This window comes from Peromyscus maniculatus, chromosome 4, assembly GCF_049852395.1.
Source record: "Peromyscus maniculatus bairdii isolate BWxNUB_F1_BW_parent chromosome 4, HU_Pman_BW_mat_3.1, whole genome shotgun sequence".
NCBI classification, from domain to species: Eukaryota; Metazoa; Chordata; class Mammalia; order Rodentia; family Cricetidae; genus Peromyscus; species Peromyscus maniculatus.
In genome coordinates, this window is record NC_134855.1 from 97,681,205 (window position 1) to 97,696,215 (window position 15,011).

The 15,011-nt window shown below is 54.0% G+C and overlaps 1 protein-coding gene across 1 annotated transcript in view; it reads left to right on the plus strand.

Annotated features, from left to right (window-relative positions):
* Nucleotides 1–14,960, plus strand: part of Mapkbp1 (mitogen-activated protein kinase binding protein 1) — a 53,596-nt gene extending 38,636 nt beyond the window's left edge. Inside the window, exons 6-30 of the mRNA XM_006991243.4 lie at nt 356–493; nt 689–871; nt 1,394–1,554; nt 2,385–2,574; nt 3,069–3,215; nt 3,423–3,598; nt 4,295–4,386; nt 4,982–5,107; nt 5,421–5,491; nt 5,626–5,747; nt 6,144–6,219; nt 6,332–6,443; nt 6,778–6,841; nt 7,072–7,206; nt 7,373–7,509; nt 7,675–7,730; nt 8,885–9,115; nt 9,294–9,451; nt 9,635–9,780; nt 9,870–10,064; nt 10,239–10,323; nt 10,575–10,858; nt 11,059–11,655; nt 12,100–12,185; nt 12,751–14,960. Of these exons, the coding sequence (XP_006991305.1) occupies nt 356–493; nt 689–871; nt 1,394–1,554; nt 2,385–2,574; nt 3,069–3,215; nt 3,423–3,598; nt 4,295–4,386; nt 4,982–5,107; nt 5,421–5,491; nt 5,626–5,747; nt 6,144–6,219; nt 6,332–6,443; nt 6,778–6,841; nt 7,072–7,206; nt 7,373–7,509; nt 7,675–7,730; nt 8,885–9,115; nt 9,294–9,451; nt 9,635–9,780; nt 9,870–10,064; nt 10,239–10,323; nt 10,575–10,858; nt 11,059–11,655; nt 12,100–12,185; nt 12,751–12,978 (3,996 nt within the window). The 3' untranslated portion in view covers nt 12,979–14,960. The remainder of the gene's footprint in view (nt 1–355; nt 494–688; nt 872–1,393; nt 1,555–2,384; nt 2,575–3,068; nt 3,216–3,422; nt 3,599–4,294; nt 4,387–4,981; nt 5,108–5,420; nt 5,492–5,625; nt 5,748–6,143; nt 6,220–6,331; nt 6,444–6,777; nt 6,842–7,071; nt 7,207–7,372; nt 7,510–7,674; nt 7,731–8,884; nt 9,116–9,293; nt 9,452–9,634; nt 9,781–9,869; nt 10,065–10,238; nt 10,324–10,574; nt 10,859–11,058; nt 11,656–12,099; nt 12,186–12,750) is intronic.
* The last annotated feature ends 51 nt before the right edge of the window (nt 14,961–15,011 follow it).

The following is a 15,011-nucleotide window of genomic DNA, read 5'->3' on the forward strand; positions in this document are numbered from 1 at the left end:
TCGTGGGGTTCCTGTGTCAGTGGGGAGTCAGGAAACGGCTGACCTCATTTACAACTCAAATGCAACTTCATTTACTTCCGTGACTTCCATCTCATTCTTGAAAACTGTGTGAAGTAGAGGAGAGTCACTGGGTGCCAAGGGTGCTGCCAGAGGGCCTGGCCTGTGTTTCCCATACTCCTGAGGGGTTAAACTGTTGAGTTCCTTTAGTAAATACTAGAAAGAAAGGTGTTTGGTTTTGTTCCAAGTAGAAATTCTTGCTAGCTCTTCTCCATCCTCAGAACCCTTCTTAGTCCCGGGGGGCGGGGGGGGGGGGGGGGGGATAGAGCTTTGATTCTTCCTTTGACTTTCCCTCCAGAAAAACATCGTTGTGGCCTCCAACAAAGTATCTAGTCGGGTGACAGCGGTGTCCTTTTCTGAAGACTGCAGCTACTTTGTCACTGCAGGCAACAGGCACATCAAATTCTGGTATCTTGATGACAGTAAGACCTCAAAGGTGAGACTGAGACTCTGCCCCTCTGGACACTGCTCCAGCCAGCTGCCCCTGGCTTGCTTAACGGTCACGAGTTTTGGATGGGCCTGATCTGCCTGGGCTGAGGAGTAGTCTCAGAGAACAGGGGGCTTGTGTCTGCCCTCTCCTCCTGAGCACCTCATTTCCAGGAGTAGATGGATGGAGTGCATATCTCCACAGGTGAATGCCACTGTGCCCTTGCTGGGCCGCTCAGGGCTGCTGGGCGAACTGCGGAACAACCTGTTCACCGACGTGGCCTGCGGCCGAGGGAAAAAGGCCGACAGCACTTTCTGTATCACGTCGTCTGGGCTGCTGTGCGAGTTCAGCGACCGCAGGCTTCTGGACAAATGGGTGGAGCTGAGAGTGAGTAACTCTGGCCCCTGGACAGGGCCTGCTTACATCTCAAGTTAGGGGAGAGCGGGCCTTGGGGCTCTAGACTTGGGGCTGGGCCTTTGTGCATGCTGGAGGGGCTCCAGGAGACCCGGGGCTGGTCCCGTGATCTATGTGACTACTTCCTCTTGTTCTTTCTCATCTCTCTCCCTGCTCTCCTCTTGTGCTCAGAACACTGACAGCTTCACAGTAAGTGCCCCTAGGCCTTCCGCTCTTCCTCAGGCTGTTTCTCTCCTTTCTGGGATTTTCCTACCTTAGCATCTTGGTCCCTCTGATGCCTAGAAGGGTCCTCAATTTTCACCCCACTTCCCAACTGTGCAGGGCGATAGGCCTTCTGGGCACATGCTACCGAGGGAGGGCATCTCTGGACAACTGAGGCCTGCTCCTGCCTTGGCCTGTCCCCTTTGATAAGTGGCCTTGCAGAGGGTTTGGCAAGGATCGAACAAGGCTGACTAGGCGGGTGGCCCTCGCTGATCTGAGCTGCTCCGCCCACAGACCACTGTGGCCCACTGCATCTCTGTGAGCCAAGAATACATCTTCTGTGGCTGTGCTGACGGCACCGTGCGCCTTTTCAATCCCTCCAACCTGCACTTCCTGAGCACCCTACCCAGACCCCATGCCCTGGGAACAGACATTGCCAGCATCACTGAGGCCAGGTGAGCAATGTGGGGCCCACTATCCCATTCAGGGCTTTAGTTAGTACTTCAGGGAACAGAATGAAGAGCATGTCAGTGTTTAAAGATCACCTGGAACACCTTTGTAGACAAAGAAATTTGGGTTCCTGGGTATTTGTCAGAACCAAGGAGACTGAATACCATAGAGGACCACAGAATATCTCAGTGAGTCTTGGGAAGAGCAGTTATAAAATCTGGGTTTGTTTTAGGTTCTCTTAAGAATGACTCAAGGGATTGAAGTCTTCTAGTTGGATGATGTAAGGAAATGGGGTTAATTTTACAACTGGACACCTTGATCATCTCTAATTGGGAGGGTAAAGTGTGCTATGGTAAAGGCGCAGCCAGCAATCATGCTAAAAGGAAAGGGTGATGTTTCGTCATTTTTATGGTTAGGCACATGCCCTCATGATGATGATGATGATGATGATGATGATGACGACGGTGATGATTTTGAGGTACTGGAGATAGTACCCAGGTCTTCCCTTATTAAACAAGTGCTCTACCACTGAGATTTTTTTTTTTGTGATTTTTATGATGGTCTTGTTTTGATTTCTATGCAGAAATGCTTATAGAACCATCTAGATTTGTGTCCCATTGTGACCACAGAGTTGCCTCGTCTGATATTGGTGGTCTGTGAACTTGTGTTCCTCTGGAGAACACCATGCTCAGCACCTGGTGTTGGCTCAACTGCTGGGTGGCATCCCTCGGGACTGCTTTTATCTTCTCAGATCTACTTCCAAGTCTGCCATCTAGAGACAGTGTCCTGTCCATCTTCCCTTCCTTGTTGTAACTTTCTGTCCTCTTTCCCACAGTCGCCTCTTCTCTGGAGGGGCTGATGCCAGGTACCCAGACACCATTGCCTTGACCTTTGATCCAGCTAACCAGTGGCTATCTTGTGTATACAATGACCACAGCATCTATGTTTGGGATGTGAGGGACCCCAAGAAAGTGGGCAAGGTGTACTCAGCTCTGTATCATTCCTCCTGTGTCTGGAGTGTGGAGGTATGTGGGATGGGTTTGCTGGAATACCATTGTGAGAACAGAAAATAGAAAACACCAAGTACAGTCTTAGGTTTCTGCCTCCCTATTTTCAGTAGCTTCCCTGTTAAGACCCTAGGGCTTGAGTTTGAATGTTAGTGCCCGTGTGTCTCAGGTTTCTTCTTGTGTGCCTCTACCTAGCCTGAGGTTTGCCTCATCCTGGCCTCAGGGATCTTGGACAAGTTACTAAACTTGACCAAGCCTCAGATTCTTTAACTGTAAAATGATGGACCCAATTCATGTAACTGTTGTAATTGAGACCTTATGGCACATAGAGGGCACTGGGTTCTTGGGATTTTTCTCACTATGTGTGTATATGATAGTACTGTCTTGTTTCCTTACGCCTCAGGTATCTGGCGAAGTCTTAGTGCCCTTAGATTTCATTCCCATTTTCATATCGGTGAACAGGCAAAACTGCCCCCAAACGGAAGCCTAACTCTTTCCCTCTGCCCCTCCAGGTCTACCCCGAGGTAAAGGACAGTAATCAAGCCTGTCTGCCCCCCAGTTCCTTTATCACCTGCTCCTCAGACAACACCATCCGCCTGTGGAACACAGAGAGCTCTGGAGTACATGGCTCTACCCTGCACCGGAACATCCTCAGCAATGTGAGCCAGAGGCCTGGGCCCCCCACTTCATGCTGAGTGCCCCCAGATTCTGACCTTGTTTCAGGAACTGGCTCCCCCAGTCTCGATCATTCAGCTTTTATTCGGCTGGGCTCCATGAGCCACGGGTTGATGGGTTGGCCAGCATTCTTCTGTGCTTGTACCTGTCCTGAGACTGCCTTACCCATCTCTTCTCCCCCTCCCCACCAGGATCTCATTAAGATCATCTATGTGGATGGGAACACTCAGGCTCTGTTGGACACTGAGCTTCCTGGAGGAGACAAAGTTGATGGGTCCTTGATGGATCCCCGAGTAGGCATCCGTTCTGTGTGTATCAGCCCCAATGGACAACATCTAGCTTCAGGAGACCGCATGGGGACGCTTAGGTAATGTTAGTTCTGCACTAGGTACTGATTGACCCCCATGGTGGCTGGGGTAGTTGAGTCCTCAAGGACAGTGCTTTAGGAGGGGTTGTCTACCCCCAAAAACCTCAAGAACAAAATATTTATTCCCTAGAAGGGAAAGAATGAGCTCAGGAAAAGTCATCTCAAGCGAGTGGGCACAGCTAACAGCTCTGCATTGGCATGAGGAAGCCCATGATACAGGGTCCTAAGAAGGACATAATACTGTTTCTGTGGTGTTCTTGAAAAAACTGCATATAACTCACTTCACTCAAGAGAGACTCAAATGAGATACATACAACAGAGTAACTGTCAGTGTTCTTCAAAAATGTCAAGGTCATGAAGGGTGAGGAAGGGTGGAAAAACTGTCACGGACTGCAGGACACTAAAGAGGAGTGAAAATTAAATTTGGACTCTGTAAGATCCTAGATGAAGTAAGGACGTATGGAAAAAATGGTGACATGTGAATTTGATATTTAGTTAATAGTAAATGCCCTGGTTCTGATAATGGGCTGTTGTTATGCATGTTAATTAAGAAGAACTGGGCAAGGGAAATACAGAACACCTGTACTATTTGCAAATGTTCCTTAAGCTTAAAAGTCTGTTTTTAAAGGTGGGGAGAGGGTGTAACAGAAGGAGGTCCCTCCGCTTGCAGCCTGCAGTGGTTTCTCATCTTTGTAGGGTACATGAACTGCAGTCCCTGAGTGAGATGCTAAAGGTAGAAGCCCATGATTCTGAGATCCTGTGCCTGGAGTACTCAAAGCCAGACACAGGTAAGGCCGAGCTCTGGCACAGGCCCCTCCTGTCCTGTCCCTTAGACCTATCTTGGCTTCTGATAATCTTGAGTCTTGTAATCTTTGGGATCATTCTGTCTTTGTAGGATTGTAAGAAGAGAGAGAGTATGTCTTAGTTAGGGTTTCTAGTGCTGTGAAGAGACACCATGACCACAGCAACTCTTACAAAGTGGCTTATAGTTCAAAGCTTCAGTCCGTTATCGTCATGGTGGGACATGGCAGCGTGCAGGCAGACATGGTGCTGGAGAGGTAGCTGAGAGTCCTGCATCTTGGTGACAACAGGGAGTGGTCTGAGTGTCACACTGAGTGAAGCTGAGCAAAGGAGACCTCAAAGCCCAACCCCACAGAGACACTTCCTCCAACAAGGCCACACAAACTCCAACAAAGCCACAACTCCTAATAGTGCCATTCCCTTTGAGGGGGGCATTTTCTTTCAAACTATTGCAGGATAGCTCTATCCCTGTTCCATGGTTCATATAGCTTTAGGAATATGAGACTCCATCCCCTTGGGGCTCTTTACTGGGCATAGTTAAGAGCTTGCTCATGTGAGCTGATGGTGTCCTTCCAACGCCAGGTTTGAAGCTGCTGGCATCAGCGAGCCGGGACCGTCTGATCCATGTGCTGGACGCTGGGCGGGAGTACAGTCTACAGCAGACACTGGACGAGCACTCATCGTCCATCACTGCGGTCAAGTTTGCAGGTGGGGCGGGGGTTGGGGCTCCCCTCCCTCCACCTACCACCTGCTGTACTTCTGGGGTCTGCTGGTGGGGGGCAAGTGCTGGGAAGTGCCTGGGAGTCATGAGGCTAGGTCGGAAGACAGGTGGAACACACACTTTCAGTCTGGGGACTCTGAGCCAGACAGCGTGGGCTGAAGAGGAGGGCATAGGCTTAGTGCGGTGCCTTCTGTTTTAATTGGTCCACCATGTAGAGTAGCTTGATTGGGGAAAATAAGGGGAGGCAGGAGAAAGACTGCCTTCAGATGATGGAAGCAGCCAGGTCCCTGTCCCCCATAGCCAGTGATGGGCAAGTGCGCATGATCAGCTGTGGCGCGGACAAGAGCATTTACTTCCGAACCGCACAGAAGGTAAGGCCACTGGGTGTCCCTGACAGGGCAGGGGTGGGAATGGGGTTTCAGGTTACAAGAGGTGAAGAGAGACAAAGCAAGCTCTGTGACCTGGTGATGCATTTGGTGGTCTGCCCACGTGCTCCCTACTGCAGTCTGGAGAAGGAGTACAGTTTACTCGGACGCACCACGTGGTACGGAAGACAACCCTCTATGACATGGATGTGGAGCCTAGCTGGAAGTACACGGCCATCGGCTGCCAAGACCGAAATATTCGGTGGGCATTCCCTTCTCAGACTTTTTAAAAATGCATTTTTCATCTATTTTGTGTGGGGCGGCAGGGAAGGGATGTGCATGTACCACGGGGAGCATGTGGACATCAGAGGGCTCTGGAGATCAAACTTCAGTCATCAGGCCTGGCAGCAAGTAGCTTTACTCTCGGGGTCATTTTGCTGGCCTCCGCTTCTCAGACGTTTGGACCACATTCTTTCATGCAGCTCAGTCCCCACATGGGCCTTTTTGTCCAGGCTTTTGAGCGTCTTTGAGGCAACAAAGTACTTTGCCTTACCTGAGAGAGTAGACCTTGGGTGGGGAGAGGGATCTCCCAGAGCACATGGGGAGTGAGTGTGCTGTGTTGCTCACACCTAATGTGAACAAGTGCCTTCCTTTACAGGATCTTTAACATCAGTAGTGGGAAGCAGAAGAAGCTGTTTAAAGGGTCACAGGGTGAGGACGGCACTCTCATTAAGGTAAGGGCCCCGTGGGCCTAGCACAGCGCCAGACGGCTCAGGGATAGGGCGGTACCAAATGAAGAGGGTGTGGTGGTGTCCTACTCTTCCCTCCCTCTGTGTGCCTTCCCAGGTGCAGACAGACCCCTCGGGGATCTACATTGCCACCAGCTGTTCTGATAAGAACCTCTCCATTTTTGACTTCTCCTCAGGCGAGTGTGTGGCCACTATGTTTGGTCACTCAGGTGAGTGCAGCTCCTGCCTCCCCATTCAGATTTCCCCTTTGTTCCCTTGTCTGTTAGCACCCGCCTGCCCATCTAGTCACCACGTGACTCTGCCCATCTACCCTGGGAGGGCTCAGTTGACTGAAGCAAGGCTAGGAAGCCCTCCTGGCAGAGGGGACAGTGTGGTTGGTACCTTTCCCCTTCCCCACATCGGAACTCTTAGAGTACAAAGCCCCTAAGTGTGGATAGGACCTGACCCTCCCTCCAGCCAGTGCCCATCTTCACTGCTAGAACAGGCAGGAATTTGGTTCGGCTTCCATGGCAGTTCATAGACCACATTCTTTACTCTTTACAGAGATTGTCACTGGCATGAAATTTAGTAACGATTGCAAACATCTCATCTCTGTGTCAGGGGACAGGTGAGCAGAAGCCAACTTCCCTGAGAGGCAGATTCTCCTCTGTGCCCCCCTGCCCTCCTCTCACTTCCTCTCAGGATGTCTCTGGGAGGTGGGTCTAAATAGGGATGTTTCTTGGTGGAGCCTGACCTGGCAGTGGAGGGTGGCTTGGATCTCGTTTCCAGTTGGTGGGAAGTGGGGGTGAGGGGTTGCTCCCTTCCGAGCCCTCACCCAGTGCTGTGGCTCCACCCCAGCTGCATATTTGTCTGGCGCCTGAGCTCTGAGATGACCATCAGCATGAGGCAGCGGCTGGCTGAGTTGCGCCAGCGTCAGCGAGGGGCCAAGCCGCCAGGACCGACCTCTCCCCAGAGGGCTTCTGGACCCGAGCGGTAAGTGGGCAGAGACGGCCCGGCTCGTCGTTGTCCGCATAGCGTGGTGTGACCCCGCTGTTCCTCCTCACCGCGTCTCCCCAGACCTTGCTTCTCATGCACAAGCCCGTCATTCGGTTCTTCCCCTAGTGAATCTCCTCTCCCCACGCTCTTGTCTCGGACTCAGGCCCCAGGCCCCAGTGGCACCCCCTTCTGGACCAGCTCTTTCATCCGACAGTGACAAGGAGGGAGAAGATGAGGGTACCGAAGAGGAAGAGCTGCCAGCTCTACCCACTCTTGGCCAGAGTGCCAAGAAAGAGCGAGGTTTGTGGCAGTCGGGTGTGAGGTAGGCAGGCACCAGCTGGTGTGGTGACTACATCAGCCCCATCTGGACCATGGGCTAGGCAAACTGGGCCATCACAGGGATCACACAGGGAAGGTCCCAGAGGTGGGTGGTAGGAAACACTCTGACTGCCTATTTCTGTCTAGCCTCGGTCTCTAGTCCAGCCTTGCTCCGAAGCCTGTCCCACTGGGAAATGAGTCGGGTAAGTGGCCATCACTGAAATGTGCTTCCAAGGTTATTTATTGGAAGTGAGGAGGGTAGCAGCAGCGTCCTTTGTGCCTCGTGAGGCATTTGGGTATCGGACCTGCCTACATGCTCCAGCCTGTTTCCAAGGAAGGCCTTATTGAGGTCAGGCAGCTGGTCTGGTCTGGGATGAGGGAGCACCAGACTTTCTTCCTGTATCAAATGGCTGGCTGCACTAGAGGAGGTGTCCACCTCATCTGCCAGGAGCCTGGGGGGAATCCCATGCAAGAGCAGCTCGGATTTGTTTTGAGACAGGCTCTCACTCTGTAGCCCTGGCTGGCCTGGAGCTCACAGAGACCCAAGGCCCTTGTCTGAGGGCTGGGATTAAAGGTGGGCGCCACCACCTCTGCTTCAACAAAGCCAAGCAACCGTAACAAACAAGCAGCGTGAGGGGAGGAGCTAAGAAGCGCTGTGAGTCACGTAGTTAGAATGAAAGTCCGGGAAAGCCAAGGGTCCAGCAGGTGGAAATCCAGGAGACTATAGTTCTGAAGACCCCAGTGAGGAAGTGAGTTCAGAACAGTCAGAGGCAAAGGCTACAGGAAGACCTGTTGCTGTGACTCGTTCAGAGTGGCAGAGAGCCAGGCAACACCAGCAAGCTCCAAAGCAGCCCAGTCCTCACACGGTCCAAGTTGGGGTTTGGAGTCTAGCACTGTGCATTGGCGATATGGAACCTGGTGCTCCCTGGCCATGCTGGGGCCTCAGTCCTTCACTCTTCCTCTGTCCTTATTGCTGTGAAGGGACTCTGGGTTCTGTTGGGTGTCTTCAGAGGACAGGACTGTTGAGAATCCTAGCTCTAGACTATGTAAGACACCAGGTAAAGGCAGAAACTAGGGAGGTTCCTATTTTGAGGGTCTGGAATGTACTCTAGAGCCAGCCTAGCCTGCAGGCCTCTTACTGTCCTACTTGGACTTGGGCTAACCACTGAACTCTTCTGTGCTCTGGTTCTGTCTCATGTAAGACCCGGGACAATGATGCTGCCATCTCTCTAACACTGTTGTCAAGATAAAATGAGCTAGTTCGTGAAAGGTGCCGGCCATGCAAACTCTATGTACACAGAGGTTTGTGTGTTGACAGTGAGTCTAATTACTGCTCCTTCTTTGCCTACAACCACAGGAGCAAGAGACCATGGAGTTCCTGCGCCCAGCTCCTGCAGCCAACACGGGACCCAAAAGAAGAGGACGCTGGGCTCAGCCAGGTGTGGAGCTGAGTGTCCGTTCCATGCTGGACTTGAGACAGCTGGAGACCTTGGCCCCAAGCCCTCGAGGCCCGAGCCAGGACTCACTGGCTGCATCCCCATCTGGTCCTGTGAAGCATGGTCCGCAGGAGCTCTCATGTGCTGGCCAGGTGAGCTAGCTTTCTTAGCCAGAGCCCAGCCTGGCTTCCTGCCGCCTCTTCCCAGAGCTGGAGTACTCTGCCTCCTCAGAATTGGTGTTCACCAAATCCTTGCCAACTTCTACCTCCTCCCAGCACCCTCTTCTCACATCGGCAACCCTCATAAGTGCCTCTTTCTTTGTGTTTCCAGAATGAAAAGGCCCCTCGGCTTCAGGCTTGTTCCTGCTCCCACGTTATCCAATTGTTGTCACAAGAGGAAGGAGTCTTTGCCCAAGATCTGGAGCCTGCACCCATTGAAGATGGTATTGTCTACCCGGAACCCAGTGACAGCCCCACCATGGATACCAGGCAAGGGTTGTGCCCTGGCCAGAGCTCACGGGGCCCTGCAGCCTCGGTCTTTTCCCTCTGGGTTTTTTCACTTAGGCAGTGGTGAGCCTCCAGGCCATCAGGGGTTGCCTGCCACCCCATTCTTCCAGGGGAGCTGCGGACCCCTGCTCACTGTCTTGTCTTTCCTTTGCTGCTTCCTGGCAGTGCGTTCCAGGTGCAGGCTCCAACCAGAGCATCCCTAGGGAGAGTCTACCCAGGGCACAGGGACTCGGAAAAGCACAGCCCTGACAGTGCCTGCTCTGTGGATTACAGCAGCAGCCGGCTTTCCAGCCCTGAACACCCCAATGAAGGTGAGGCTGCACATGAGGAGGGGAAGTCAGGGGAGGCAGACCTGTGACAGACGGGTACAGTGTGCTGCTCTCCCCTCCCCCACATCTAGACTCTGAGAGCACAGAGCCCCTAAGTGTGGATGGCATCTCCTCAGACCTTGAAGAGCCAGCCGAGGGTGACGAAGAAGAGGAAGAGGAGGGAGGCACTGGCCTCTGTGGGCTACAAGAAGGCAGCCCTCATACCCCGGATCAGGAGCAGTTTCTAAAACAGCACTTTGAGACTTTGGCCAATGGGGCTGCTCCAGGTGTGGTCAGTGGGCCACCCTTCAGCCAGTGGAGTCTGGCCCTTCCCTTCTGTGCCTAGCTGAGAGGGAGGGTCCAGCAGGCAGGCAGTACCTCAAGTTTCTTTATTGGAGAGGCAAGTCTTGGGGCAAGAACTTAGCTTCTGACTCAGTTCATGATTTCTGTGCCTCTTGCAGGGGGTCCAGCACGGGTCCTAGAAAGGACAGAGTCTCGGAGCATCTCATCCCGATTCCTGCTGCAAGTGCAGACCTCCCCACTCAGGTACACCCCCCCCCCTCCATGGCTCTGCTGACCTGGGGCTCCTGCACCTGGCACAGTATGTAGCCTTCTTCCCTCCTCCCCCTAAGGGTGCTTTGTACTCCTGGCTCTGGAACAAGTGGCCTTACCCGAACCCTGTCTTGCTTTGTGCTTGTCCTCTCCTGGTGCCTTTCTGTCTGTGAGAGCATCTGGCAATCGTGGAGGAAGACACCGAGCCTTCTCTGGACCTTTTTCTGAACCCTTTCTCCCTGTAGGGAGCCATCTTTACCCTCCCCAAGCGTGGCCCTGACATCAAGACCTGACCAGGTGTCACAGGTGTCTGGTGAGCAGCTGAAAGGCAGTGGTGCCACTCCCCCAGGAGCACCCCCAGAAGTGGAACCCTCTCCTGGCAACTCCGGCCCCCAGGCAGCGGCTCCTGTGCTGTTGCCACGACGACGTAACAACCTGGACAGCAGCTGGGCCCCCAAGAAAATGGCTCCAGCCCGCCCCCTAGCTGGACTCCAGAAAGCCCAGTCTGTGCACAGTCTAGTACCACAGGGTGAGGAACCTGGTGTGCGCGCTCCAGGGTATGGGGAACGTGGGACATGTATATGGGCGTGCTGGAGGAGCGTGGGCCTGGTGTGGCCCTGGTGTGTCCCCGTGCTTGCCGCTGTGTGTCCCTTAGTGGTCATGTTCAGGGGAAAGTTTGGCTTACCTTCTTCACACCCTGACCTGCATCTGTCGCTGTCTCTGATGCAGATGAGGGGCCTTCATCGCGTTCACTGCTCTCCCGGGAGGTGGAGATCCAGGGCAGCTTAGGATCCCTGGCACAAGCTGACAGCTACCCACCTCAACCCCACGCCTACCAGCACCCCACCTCCAGTTCTTCGGCCAAGCTGGCTCGCAGCGTTTCTGTTGGGGAGAACCCGGGCCTGGCGGCTGAACCTCAGGCCCCTGTACCAGTCCGAGTCTCACCACTCAACAAGCTAGCGCTGCCTAGCCGGGCTCACCTCGTCTTGGACATCCCCAAACCGCTGCCTGACCGTCCTGCTTTGACCTCTTTCTCGCCTGTCACCAAGGGCCGAGGCCATACCGGAGCAGAACAGTCCGGCTCCCTGGCGGGCCAAGGAAAGGCTCACACTACATGTGAAAGGCGGGCCTGTTTAGGGGAGGGCACCACTCCTAAACCTAGGACAGAGTGCCAGGTCCATCCTGGCCCCGCCCACCCCTGTGCCCAGCAACTGCCGGTCAGCAACCTCCTCCACGGCCCTGAGAGCTCGCAGCCCCCATCCCCTGAGAAGACTCCTAACCCCATGGAATGCACCCGGCCAGGGGCAGCCCTGAGCCAGGACTCAGGTGCGCACAGCTCCCAGTCTCACCTTCCATCCACCCTCTTTCCTGTCTCTCGGCCACCTTCTGGCTCCATCTCATGTATGTGCGTCCAGCCTTTGGCGTTTTCCGTCCTGTCTGCTCCTGTCTTGGTCCATAAGTCACACCCCTGATGGTGAGACACTCCTGCCCCCCTTCATGATCTCCCTACGACCTACTCAACCCTTTAGTGTGTTCTGGATGCGGGCGGGGGCTGGCTCCGGGGCTAGAGCGAGGACTGGCGTTTTCCTCGAAGCTTTGTCTCTGTGGCGTCAGGAAAGGTGTTGGAAGAGAAGGGAGCGAGGGCTGGTGGGAGGGCTGGTGGGGGGCTGGTGGGGGGCTGGTGGGGGCTGGTGGGGGCTGGTGGGGATTACAGCACTGCTCTGAGGGCCCTGAGAGAGCAGCTGGACCTCACTGCTGTTTGTCCTTCAGAACTGGCCTTGAACCTGCAACAATGTGAGCAGCTTGTGGCCGAGCTCCAGGGGAATGTTCGCCAGGCAGTGCAGCTCTACCGCTTGGTGAGTGTCGGGCGGCAACTGGTAGGAAGACAGCCGGTCGGTCGGCAGAGCTCACGCTTGACAGCCGGGTGTCCAGACAGGAGAGTAAGGGCTCCTGCAGCCTGGGCGGGGCCCTCAAAAGTCCTCGGAGAAGACGAGATGAGAGGGCAGAGGGCAGGCTAGGCCTCACCCCAGGACCTATGGTCATCTCTGATTAAGGACTGGAACGCTCAAGACAGGGTTGTAGCTTAAACATCATCTAGTTCAAAAAATCCCGACTCATGCCTGTTGTCTCTGTGTATTATTAGTATACTTTTTCATATCCCAGAATGGTTTGGGATCTTTAGATATAGGAAACAATTGAACAGTGCCCACGTTTGAAAGAGAAAGTGCAGCCTGTGTGAGTTGTTGGGAAAAGTGATCAGGAAGAAGGAGATGGTTTTATTAGCCTGAAGGGACCTTCATCTGGGTTACCCGCCAGAGTGACGGATTGTACTGATGTTGTGTGGGCCCCTAGCCAGTCCCTCCCGGGTGGATCCCCCTTTTCTACTCATTCTTCACCTCACTCGCAGTGTTCCTGTTGCAGGTGACCAGCTGTAAGACACCTTCAGCCGAGCACAGTCGTATCACCCGGCTCCTGAGGGACACCTTCTCTTCAGTGCGGCAGGAGCTAGAGGCCCTGGCTGGGGCTGCGCTGTCCAGCCCGGGGGGCAGCCCTGGGGCTGTGGGAGCTGAGCAAACTCAGGCCCTGTTGGAGCAGTACTCAGAGCTATTGCTTCGCGCTGTGGAGCGGCGTATGGAGCGCAGACTCTGAGTTCCAGAAGCCTGTCCCAGGAGAAATGCTCCCCATTCCAAACTGTAACCCCTCTTCCACTCATGGGAACCTGTGAGCATGTCCGGAGTGGAGAGCAGGGAGCAGTGTCCAGAGGCAAAGTAGCCTTCCCAGCTGCTCCTCGCGGGGCCCCTGTATTTATTAATTTATTTCCCTGACTGTTGCCTCACTTCCTGAGGACTCCTGCCTCTAAAGCCCCTCCAGTGGCTCATAGCAGGGCAGGTCTTGAGTCTATGTCATCTTGGTGCTGTGAGGGGCAGGAGGACAGCCTGCCTCATCTGGGGACATTGGGAAGGGCTGGCCTTCTCTTCTTAGAAGCCATTTGACGTTACTTCAGGGATCGGCTCCCTGGGGCGGAGCATACACAGGGTACTCTGGGGTAGAGATAAAGGCGATGTGCTATTTAGGCCCTAAAGCCAACTAAGACCCTTACCTCTACTCCCACACCAGCTGCACTCTCCTGGCTGCCAAAGCAGGCGTGGTTTTCCCCAATTCCTGGCAGTTGAGAAGGTAGAGCTGCCTGGCCCTCCAGGGGATTCCCAGCCCTTAGAAGACTTGAGTTGGTATCAGGATCTGAGCCCCCACATTCCACTCCCATTCTCCCTGCAAGAGAGCCCCAGCATTTTCTACCCCCATCCTTTTTTTTCCCCCTTGTGGAGCCAGTTGTGGGATTTTGCTGCCGGACAGTGAAGCCCTCTGTTGGAAACACAAAGCCTGGCCTGCTTCCCTCAGACCTTAGACTTCCTTATTCTCTAACCCTGGTCCCTAGAGGACTACTGAGACCCCAGGGACCACTTTCTCCTTTATCCTGGGCAATGCGCAATCAGAAACCTGTATTGGGAGTTCCCTCATGGTTTACAGGGCACTGGCCCACCTTCCTAGGACTTTGGACACACACACACACACACACACACACACACAGTGTATACACAGTTGAGTGTTCATTGTTAGAATACTTGCCTGGCTGGTATATACCTGGTTTCTTCACATCTGGCCTCAGCTTCACTAGCCTGGCTTAGTTAGACCTCTTATCCAGAAACATGAACGGGAGCACACTAAAATTCTGGGATCTTGGTGTCCGCAGCCAGGCTGACAGGAGATGGCTAAGGGGCTCCTGGCTCATGGGGGAAGGTCGTTTTCAAAGGCAGTGCTGGGTGCCCAGAGATACTGGAGACTGGAGACTGTGGAGTGGAGGGTCTGGGGCGGAGACACTGGAAAAGTGTAGGAGGACAGGTAGGTGGAGGAGGTAGGGGACAGATTAAGGTAATTGTTAGAGGGGAGAGAGAGGGCATAGGCAGGCTGTAGGAAGGAACAAGGAGTGAGGTGGTTGCAGAACTGGAGTGAGTATGTGTCTCTGGGCCCTCCTTCCCTCTGCATCAGGTAATGCAGAGTGACGTTTCTCCAGGTTTAGACAGCAAAAACCTGCACAAGCGCCTTCCAAGCCCTGGAGGCAGAGGCTAGAAAGAAACGGTTTTAATGGGTGCTTCGCTTTGGTGGTTCTACCTGAGTGCCCTAACTACATCCAAACCATGTATTCCCTTTTTCCGTACCACCTGCCTGGCCAAACTCCTAGCCCAAAGAACAGTAGTGGCTGGGGGTGGACCCCTTGTCAGCCAGAGGGTTAGAAATCCGCCCCCAGCAATAGGGCTGCCCTGACCCCCACCAGGTTCTTAGAGGGCCTTAGCCAGCCTGCCCTTCTCGAGGGAGCCGGGCTTTTCCCTGCGCCTCTACCCTGCATGGATGTGGTCTTGTGGCCAGCGGCGCTTAGTTCCTTTTGCATGTCTGAGGCCACTGGCAACTGCCGCCCACGTCCAGATTTGTCCCATCCCAGTTTTGAAAAGCCCCTTATTTATAACTTTTATACTGTGGCGCCTGTCTCCTCCCCGGCTGTACGGGGTGGGGCTGTTTTAACGTCTCGTTTGTACTGATGTATGAAATTGTCAATAAACACAATCATTTGTTAACTGGCTAGCAAAATCCGAAGGAAGCGCCGCTTGTCACACCTCCTGAGGGGC